The following is an 11085-nucleotide window of genomic DNA, read 5'->3' on the forward strand; positions in this document are numbered from 1 at the left end:
AATGGAAAACGGCCCTGCGATGTGAGCCACGCTATCTTTAGAGGGGTTGCGTACGTTAAGTAGCCTTTCTACTGCCCCCTGCGCACGTACAGGGTGTAGGAAAAGCATTCGTCACCTTCGTGAGATCTATCCAGCTGTAACGTAACACTTTGAGACTCGACAGAACTGTATCTGTACTAAGCGTATTGAAATCGGAAAACTTGGACTGCGAAAGGTTAAGGTTCGGTATATGGGGTCGAATTACTTAATTTTCAAGCGTTTTACTGGATACAAGAGGAAAACTTTCAGAAAGAATCGTGGAAATTTCTATTTTGTGGTGGAAAATTATATGCTACGTTCCATGGATTACAGTATTTGCGGTAGAATTCTCAAAGGAGGCGGGTTTAGTTGACTGGCTCCGCCCACAAGGCAGAATTGGTGTATACTAAGCATTTACCAAAGTTGAATGCTTTCGGACCTGAGCAATAGAAAGAAACACGCCTCATATGAGGCTGTATACTGTCAAGGAGGGGCGTGGTCGCGCGAGTGGCTCCGCCCACGCGCTTGGATAGGTGCAAACCGTAGGAGGGGGCAGAGTGGGCGGAGCGTCAGCAATTTTACGAGTTTCTTTCGATTTGTTCCCCTTCTATCGACTACCTCACCCTAAAATAATAACAAAATTGACTCCCAACACCAAAATTAATTCTGAATTCTACACCGACACATGCGCATCAATTCAGCTGTTCGAACCGATCAGCGAAAATCGTAACCAGTACTTCCGTCACACCCCGTGTGCAGAAGAATGTCGAGTTCCCCGTGTTCGGCGCCCTTTTTAACGAAATCCCCATGTTACAATTCCGATCGTCCGCGCTATTTTGCTCCCGGCGGAATCCCCCATCGAGTATCGCCTCGAAGTGCTTCGCCACTCGAACACATGACGTTTATGCGAATTCCATCTGGCTAAGTTTAGCGTTCCCGTGTCGTTCGGGATCGTGATGTTCCAATAACCGGACCGGAGGCACTTTGACTCCCGTCTGTTGCGATTCGCGAGTAGCGAGCTGACGTTGAAGCCTGCCTTCCGATGATGTGCAAACATCGAATCTCCATTATCGCGTCGGGAAGTTAAACGTCCAGTTCCAGTTGTAGGTATGTTTTTTCCAGTTTTCGGTCGATAGCCTGAGGCTAAGCACGGCTTTGATCGATACTGATGCGTTAATTGCGCCGAAACAAGTTACGAATATTGAATCTATCATAGTCGAAATAAAAAAAACTAAAGTAAAAATATAATTGAGTCAGAAATAAAAGTTTGTAACGTGGGTAAAGTTTCTAATATAAAGAAAATACGAGGAAATCTTGTATAATTTCACTTAACGACATTCCTGATGAATCGTTTGACGGATTACTCGATAATTGTCGCGGATCTGCGGTCAGCTCTTGATCGCTGTCAATCGTTGATAGAGGAGGACGGTCGATAAAATTACTACGAAATGACGAGGGGAGGCTTGTCCAGTAATTAATATCCGTTCGTGGGCAACTGGAACCCGAAGAAAAACGAGGAGGCGTCGATGGTTGCGATAGGACAGTTGATTTGTGAAGAGACCAGCTGTTTGGCTGGCGAAGGGTCATTCACACCGAAGGATCGATGCTGAATGGGCGGACGTTGGCACCGTTGACCGAACGGATTTTCGTAGGTAGGTGTATCGATTATGAATGGGCCTCCAGGTCCATTCAGCTTGAACGTGACCCAGCCTTGGTCCATCCTCGTCTAGGAGGAGCCCTGGTCACTTTCATTCTGCGACTGACGGGTTTAGGCTTCTGTTAGGACCACTGGTCCTCGCAACTACTCGACGAATAAGGCTAACAAGGGACGAGGGAGAAGGAAATATTGGAGAGAAAAAATCTTTGTTAACATAAGGAAGCCTTTTGGAGACGTGGGCGAAGCCAATCCCGAGGCCACGCCTCCTTTAAGAACTCTACTGTATACCACGCCTCTTCTTGACGCTATACCGCCTTATACGGGGCGTGTTTCTTTCTATTGCTCAGAATCAAAACCATTCAATTTTGATATGCAGTGAGCCACATTTTAGTAAACGCTTAGCATACATCAATTCTGCCTTGTGGGCGGAGCCAGTCGACCGGCCCCGCCTCCTTCGAGAACTCTATTGTAAATACTGTACACTGTGGGGCGTGGCATATAATCTTCCGCTAAGAAATGGAAACTTTCACGATTCTTTCTGAAAGCTTTCCTCTCGTATCCACTTGAAAATGAAGTAGTTCCCCCTCCATCCCTAAATACAGTGTTATTTTAATTCCCAAACCATCCAACGTTCCTTTTTATGGCTGAATCGAGTTCCACCCTTCTTGGACCACCTATGGTGCCCGTATCCTCTCCCCCCCCCCCCCTCCATAATGCTCCACCAAGCAAACGTGAAAAACCAAAGATGAAAATCGAGTCGCGACAGCGACCCAATGTCAAAAACGCGCTGGCTACGCAAAGAGGTGAACACGATAAGATTAACATCGCGTGTTACGCCATCAAATCACGTCCCCTCTCCCCTCCCCGTTCCTCCCGTTCGCCAGGGTGCACCGTAACGGCCAGGCGATCGCGAACTATTTCCAGACGGATTTAATTAATCTTGAACCAAAAACGTCCAGCGGAAAATGGCGGACGAGCGGTCAAATTGCCACCTGGCAGAAATAGCAAGACGTGGAAATCGCGTCTGACGTTCCGCGAACGTGAAACGGGCGAGGGCGGAGGGGGTAAGTCGAGAACGGAGATGCAAACGAGGCGGAGCCGGCACCTGCTTCCAGAAGGGACGGGGAAATTCTTCTCTAGACACGAGTCTCGAGCTAGGAATAAAACGTAAACAAGCGTTCTATGTGCTGCTCGTTGAACAACGAAAATAAGAGTAACACGCGAATAGAAATGGACACTTTTATAGCAGAACTTTAATTGTTCGATTCGTGGAATTTATGCTGTAATTTCAGTCGATTTATTATTTTATGATTATATTTTATGATTATATTTTATGATTACTGTTTATGATACATTCGTGCTGTTACAGTTTTAATAAATAACCGATTTATGCCCTGCTCGTTAAATAATGAAAATAAAAATGTTTATAGCGGTAGAATTTAATTCTGCGATTTGTGGAACTCTGGCTATAATTCGATTTATTATTTTATTTTTATCGATTATAGTACGTCAATCGTCTTGTTGAAATTTTTATCGTTGAATGGTAACCTCGACCCTTCCGTTTTTGTTTTAATAAGAAATTCGATTACTTGATTTTAATCTCGGGTGATTCATACCGTCCAGGGATACCACGTCTGTAAAAATGCTTTCCAAACGCGACCAGGTCAACGGAAGTCCGAAAACTGAGCTTCCGAAAATTGGTTGCCAGAGGCCTAATAATAATCGCGCTCGCAGTTAATCCACCGGACCGGAAACCGATTCCGAAATACATCTCTGTACAGCAGCGTTTCCCAAACTCTGTTCCATGAAAATCAAAATCAAGCGTCGATAGAACGAAGCGAGAAACAATAGCTTTTGAATATTCTTAGTCCACGCTATTTTCTTTTAGTGTCTTCTAGATCTTTGGTTTTTCACTTTCCATTGTTTAGAATATTTCCATTAATTTTCCAATGTTAGAATTTTCCATTTTCTAGCTTTCCACTTTCATTTTCTTAGCCTCCACTTTTCCTTTTTCACATTGCTAGAATTTTCCATTTTCGAACTTTCCACTTCCATTTTCTCAGCATCCACTTTTCTCGTTTTCCATTTTCTATTGTTAGAATTTCCCATTTTCTAACGTTCCACCTACATTTCCCACCTTACATTTTCTTAGCTCCCACTTTTCTCGTTTTCCATTTTCTATTGTTAGAATTTCCCATTTTCTAACGTTCCACCTACATTTCCCACCTTACATTTTCTCAGCTCCCACTTTTCCTTTTCCCATTTTCCATCGTTAGAATTTCCCATTTTCCAGCTTTCCGCCTACATTTTCCACCTTCAAAATCCCCATTTTTCTAATTTTCCGCTTCCCTTTTCCACCAACCCCTTTCCAATTCACTTCGCACCGTCATTATCCATCTCATTTCCCATTTTCCCATTTTCCCATTTTCCCATTTTTCCGCTATTATTTGCAAAGACTCTCCCTGTAGAACCTCCCCAGAAAACGAATCAGTATTTCCGTTAAATATTTCACGAGCGAAATGAAAAGTTTCGAAGCGAAAAGTTTGGGAAACGCTGGCGCAGACTGCGGAAGCGTTTAACGGCTGGTCCCGCGTCTCTCTCGCGACTCGTCCATCAGGGTTGCACGCGCGAGATTTATCGCGGCCACGCGCCGCTGCTTCCTGCTGAAAATTCGCCCGGGCACGCGTCTAATTAGCGTTACGGGAGCCCCGTTCAATGAGAAACAGGTTTTCCCGGACCCTCGGTTGGCTCCCCTTGGCGATCTTCTTGGCTCCCACTTGGCTTGAATGAAACTCGAGACGCCATTCAACGGCAACGTGAAAATTTCGTGAATGAAACGCGCAACACGCTCGGCCAATCGTGGCCAAGTAGCTGAAATAGCCAATCGAAACTTCGAGATTCGATTTCATTAAATATCGAACCCGACGAAACTTTCATCCTCTTAAATTACAAACTTGCTAATACGAAGAATTCTCGATACGTGTTTACGTCTCGTAATACGTAATTCGTAAGACGTAGATTATTCAAATAATAGATTTTATTGATAGATTCTATAATTGAATTAATATAAATACTGACGGAATGGTGCGGTTATCGCCAGAGCGCTTATAACAGCGAATTTTCCACCTTTCAGCGTGACATAAATGTAATATAATATCTCGCCTGATCGTAAGTCGGTTTTGATCGCGCGATAACGTCATCGACTTCGTATAATCTCCGCCAAAATTGCACGCTATCAATCGCTAACAGGATAATCCTTGCAACGCTTTTCTCCCATCCGGATTACCGGTTTTGGTAAGAACAAGCTGCGTGCACGAGCAACGTAACAAGATCCGATATCAACGTCGACTCGTTGCTCCACGAGAAACGACTTCATCCTTGAATAAAATATCGCCCGATATATCCCGCGCTCATTTAGATTTGTTTGCAAACGATCGCGACGAAGTTACAAGACAAGGCTGCGTGTACTACTCGGAAATTAAATTGCGAGCGCGATCGCGGCTTGCCGAATCGTTATCGGCGGATCGTAAACGAACGATGCGCTCGGTATCGATGTTTTCCACGGTTCGCGTATGCTGCGCGACAAGTTTGCAAATTTCCCAGCGTCGATGAAACGTTGACGTTGAGGTCTTACCGCGAGTGTATACAACGCTTTATGCGATCTTTATCAGCGGATTGTGACCAAACGATGCGCGTGCCTCGTTCCGCTCGAACGGCGCGGCAACGAGGCTACAAATTTCCCGACCGATGCCCTACTGAAATGCCAATTACGCAAGGTAGTTGGGCAGGAGACGTGGCTTTACCTTCAAACCCTGCAGCTAGAAGCACTCCTAATAAGAATCTCGAGAAAATGTTAAGGTTAGAGCACGTTATACCATTTTTCAGTTAATTTCGTGAAATTCAATTTGAAAAATATAGAGTTGCAATGTTTGTATGCTGAAATCTGGATGATATATAAAACGAAAGCGTCTAGGGTTGTCGCGAGTGTAAAGCACCAAATTTCGTCTGGAACAGCGCCTTCAATTGTCAGAAACCGCGGCGAGGTTCACGCCGTTGAAGATGGAGCCATTTGACGCGGTAGGTGGAACGCGCGAGAGAGATCTGGCCGTGCAACGGAGGAAATCGCGATCGGAAGGCGATCGCGAGAGATAGGAAGACGTCACGAATGAAAAATTGAGAACGCCGCGGGCGAGGATACGAGTCCACGATGATCCCACCGCCTTTTTGATGTCAAACGATCGAGCCGATGACGATCCCGCGAACGATACAGGTTGGGAATACCGGTCCGTCGCTGGATTTCACGGAGGCATCCCCGTCCCGTCGCCGTCGGTCGACGAGCTGCCCGTTCGTCCCGTGGCTTCGGGGCTTTGTTTCGTTTCGGATCTGGCCGCCGATAAGTGCGGCCTGTTGGAAAATTTCAGCGATGCACGCGCGTCCAGTCGGACCGTGACGCCGAGTCAGAAACCGTCGACGGCCGACCAGCCACGCGGAACGAAGATCGAGGAGAACAAAAAGCACTACGAGAGGAACTTGAGCGATCCTAAGGGCAACGATGACGGTACGTCCAACTTTAGACGTTGGGGGTGGAGGAGATGCTATCAGGGTGATGACCGTTAACTATCCGCTGCTGGGTCGTTTCTGACCCCGAGGGATGTTGGTACTGTTGCGCCGGGAGGTTGAAGCACGAGAATTCATTTTAATTAAATATATCCTTGCGTGGATGGTGGAACGGAGATTCCATCGTACAGCTTCTTGGGTTGAACTCGCAACCCTCGATTTGGACCTACCAATTGGTGATTTGAATTATCAGTGATCAAAGTTTGAGCTACCAATTTGGAACTCCGAGCACCAAACTCTGAGCGTACGAACACAAATGTTGAAGTACTCATTGCCAATTTTGAGCTCCCAACCACGAAGTTTGAGCTACTAACTGCCAACCTCCAATTTCGAGCTATCAACCCGAGATCTTGAGATGTTATTTGTCAATGTTGAACTAGCAAGCCCAAATTTTGAGCTATCTTCTCCTTACCCCAAATTTAGAGCTGCCAACTCTTAATTTTGAGCTCACAACTCCAAATCTTGCTAAGCTCCCAACTCTAAATCTTGAGCTATCAATTGCCAATTCAGTGTTCCCAATCCCAAATTTTCAGCCACCAACCCTCAACCCCCAATTTAGAGCTGTCAACTTCGAATTTTGAACTCCCAACCCAAGTTCTGACCTACCACTTGCCAATTTTGATCTCCCAACTTCCATTTTTCAACTTTCAACGTCCACCTGCCATTTTTCATCATCCTCCCCAATTTCCACCCTCCATCTCGACGTCCCAAGCAGCTACCTTCCATCAACCACGACCCTAACCTCCCTCTTTTCTTCAGATTCTCGAACCTCGGGTGACATATGCAGAATATGCCACATGGGCAACAACTCCTCATCGGAGGATAGTCGCTCCACTCGCGGTAACCAGAACCAAACGCATCTAGGGATGTCCAGCCAAATATCCACCGTGTCGTCGTGCGCGTATCTAGGTCCTCTGGTCTCGGCGTGCAAGTGAGCTTATCAATATTTATTGCAATTTATCAATCTGCTGGATCGGATAATTCACCACGGGGAACGGATTGAATCTAGGTTACGCCTAGATTACACTCCTGCCAGGTTACTCTCGACATCGCAGAGAGCGCTTGATTCCTTTCCAACGATCGGCACTCGTGCTCTATTGCGAGCTAAAATTATCCTACAATTGCAGATTATGGCGAATAAACTATAGGTCTCACGAATCGCTCTAAACAATTCAGATGATTGGCTCTGAAAAATAAATTCCACTCGTCAATAAACCTTCTATTACTCTTCGTATCTCACGTTGCATTACACTTACGGAGCTACTTTCCCATGCTCCCAAATATCCAACAATTTTAACATTTCGCAATTTTTTTTATTTAACATATCCTCCATGTTTCTCCATCCTCATTCTTCGAGTTCGTTCCTCTTGGTACACAATACCATCCCCTAATTTCCAATAAACCATCCATTACTCTTAACGTGTATTACACTTCTAAAGCTATTCTCTCACGCTCCCAAATATCCAACAATATCAACATTTCGCAATTTTTTTTATTTAACGTATCCTCCGTGTTTCTCCATCCTCATTCTTCGAGTTCGCTCCTGTTGGTACACAATAGCGTACCGTTGCCCTCGATGCTGGCCTATAGCAAACGCGAAGCGACACGTTGTCTCGAGCATTCCAACGCGTCAATCGATCAGTATCGACGTGGACACGTTTGCCCAGTGATCCTAATACGATTTAAACGAACCTGACAGGTGTCGTGGGACAGTGGCCCTCGTGCACGCCGGCTGCCTTGAACGATGGCTGACGGAATCGGGTCACACGAGGTGCGAGCTCTGCGGATACAAATACGCCACTAAGAGGGTACCGCGTCACAACATCTTCCGTAGCGTCGCGATATGGTTCAATACCGTCATAGTGACCCGACAAGTAAGAGCCTTATCATTATTCGTCGTTCAAAGCGGTACAACACCTCTCTCGGTTAGACACGATACTGTCCCTAGTCTCCATTTTAAGATACTCTAAATCGACCGGCGCGTTTCCTCATTTTTAGATGCTACTCGATATTCTCTACTTGGTAGTCACGACGCCACTGGCTCTCTTCTCCTGTTACATCTGCGCACTGGCCTTGAGGATGTTGCTCAAGAACGGTCTGCGCGACATACCTTGGATGATCGTCGCCATGCTACCCACCTGTGCCCTGACCTTGGTGGCTTACTGGGGATGGGTAATAACTCTGGGCAGGTGTGCTGGTCTTTCGATAAACGATTAAAATAACACGCGAACGTGGACAAATATGAGTGAATATAAAGAGACGCAGATAACACTGTTATCCATCTACGAGACAATCGAATTGGTACAGAAAACTGATTTGACAGTTTCAATATTTTTTGTACAGTTCTTATATACAATATAGAAATTCTATAGAAACGTTTCACGTATTATTTAAGTTAGTATGAAATATTTTTGCATCCAATCGAGAAAAGGTAGAAATAGGTACAAAATGAAATGTCTAAAGGCTTAGCTTTAACTTTTTACGTGAAATGTGACCGTACGGTGACCATGTTAGGAAAGTGGCGCTAGTGTCGTGCCCCGTATAACTTCTAATTTATTCCCATCGAGTTTTCTCCCTAATTCCATGATTCCGTTCAAAAAGATATATTACACAATTATACTTGTATAACGCTGTGCTAATTCGACGTTCGAACGATCAGAATGCACGGTCGTCGCTGGCGTCGCTACTGGAGGAACAATTTCGTGATCAGACTGGTCCCTGACAACGCGATCCAGGATGAAAGAGTCGCGAGTTCTGAATACCTGTCGCTGGAGAACGTGATCGAAGAGATCGACGGCCGGACCACCGACGAAATCGAAGAAACGACTATCGATGAGCCAGCTCACGATGCCACGGGTGAATCGACCGGATAGACTCGCTCCTTGCGTCTCGATCCGTCCACGTATTCCGGCTACACGAGATTTAATTGCGAGTAATTGTATTTCATTAAAAAGCGGCTTTAATCGAAGCTGATTGCCAGCCATCAAGGATAATTGATCGCATCCAAGAGCATACATTTTCACGAGTCGCTTCCGCGTGTCCATCCTTCGCGATAAATCGAAAGCGACGTCGATCGTGTTCGGATTCTCGCGTCTGTTTTCGCTATTATTTAGCGATCTTTTATTTAGGTAATCTATGCAGTAAATATTGCGACGTGACCGGTCGTTAGGGTTCATTAAGTTAAATTTACTGGGGTTATTTTTTCGCTTACTGTCTCAATAAATACTTTCTCCTCGATGGGCAAAAGTGAATCAAACGCATTTGTGGAGTAATAAATTTCAGGTACAATTACAGAAAAAGATCATTCTTTTTGAAAGACGGTAATATTTAATACCGGCAAAAAAAAAAACCAGAAGATACGGTAATAAATAAATGTTGTATACATTTATGAGAACGATGGGTAGAAAATCTTGAGTCAGAGGTGGAACGAAAAAAGGGTTGAAAGAAAAATCGATGAAGAATGGAGTGGTTGCAGAGCGGAAAAAGATAAAAATGAGTTAACCGGATAAACCAGCTCTCGGAAGACGTGTTCGATGGAAGGTCCTGTAGGATTTCACTTTCGATACATCGAAAGTTATCCGTATGACGCGATACCGATCGATACAAGAACGGGAATCTTTCTTTACGTTTATTGGCGCCTGGTGTTTATCTTTCTGGTAATATCTGGGTGCCAAACTACATTTTTGAGTCCCAAAACTTTCAATATTCTCAACTTTCAACACTCTCAACTCCTAAGACATTCAACATTTGCAACTTTCAGCACTCTTCATTCCCAACTACCGACTTCCAACTTCCAAAACATCCAACACTCTGAACTTTCAACACTTTCAACTTCCAACTTTCAAAACATTCGACGTTTTCAACTTTCAACACTCTTCATTCCCAACTACCGACTTCCAACTTCCAAAACATCCAAAACTCCGAACTTTCAACACTCTCGACTTCCAACTTTCAAAACATTCGACATTTTCAACTTTCAACACTCTAAACTTCCAACTTTCAAAACATTCGACATTTTCAACTTTCAACACTCTCAACTTCCAATTCTCAATGCTTAGTACTCAACATTTTCAACTCCCAAAACATTCAACATTTCCAATTTTCAACGCTCCCAACTCCCAACTTCCAACTTTCACCTTCCATCCATCCCCTTCTATTACCCAAATTCAAACGTCTAACTACCACCTGCCAACCTCTATCTACCATCACCAATTCTCTACGATATAACATCCAATTGCCAACTGCAGCAAGTGCTTGCGTCGTCACTGAACCTTAAACTCATCGCAACGACGTGCATGTCGCTGAATATTCAAATGAAATCGCGATGGGTATCGCTGGCAACTGGTGAATTGGGTACGGACGTGGGCGACTGTTGGATCGAATCTCGAGAAGACGCGGTTCGATAGCGATCGCGTGTCGATTCCCCGTGCATCGAGGAACGTCCTTCGATTGCGCTTATCGTGGGATTAGTCCCCTGGCCCTTCTCGACGTTCGTCTTGTTTCTCCGACTGCCGACCCCCTTCCCCCTTGCCCTTCGTCGTCTGCCTAACGAGCAGGCAGTTCCATTTGTTAACGTCCACTACTCCGACAGTTTAATTAACCGTCCAGCTTTTAATGCGGATAGATTCGATGGCCGGTTTGATTGTTCTTAGAATACCGTGAACAAGAAACCATCGTAAAATGAGAAAATGTAATGAATAGTCTCAGTGAATAATCCTAGTCTAGTCTTAGTCTAGTGAATAATCTCCAACTCCCAACTTCCGATTTATAAATTCTACTCTCTAGCTTTCCAC

At 44.9% G+C, this 11085-nt stretch overlaps 1 protein-coding gene across 1 annotated transcript; it reads left to right on the top strand.

Annotated features, from left to right (window-relative positions):
- The first annotated feature begins 5902 nt into the window (after positions 1-5902).
- LOC128886843 (E3 ubiquitin-protein ligase MARCHF1-like) lies at positions 5903-9307 on the top strand. Its single transcript, XM_054142035.1, has 6 exons — positions 5903-5942; positions 6054-6233; positions 7052-7223; positions 7992-8166; positions 8291-8481; positions 8952-9307. Exons 1-6 carry the CDS (start codon positions 5903-5905, stop codon positions 9163-9165), a joined length of 972 nt encoding a protein of 323 aa, XP_053998010.1. The 3' UTR covers positions 9166-9307.
- The last annotated feature ends 1778 nt before the right edge of the window (positions 9308-11085 follow it).

This window comes from Hylaeus anthracinus, unplaced genomic scaffold (genome assembly GCF_026225885.1).
Source record: "Hylaeus anthracinus isolate JK02 unplaced genomic scaffold, UHH_iyHylAnth1.0_haploid 0, whole genome shotgun sequence".
NCBI classification, from domain to species: domain Eukaryota; kingdom Metazoa; phylum Arthropoda; class Insecta; order Hymenoptera; family Colletidae; genus Hylaeus; species Hylaeus anthracinus.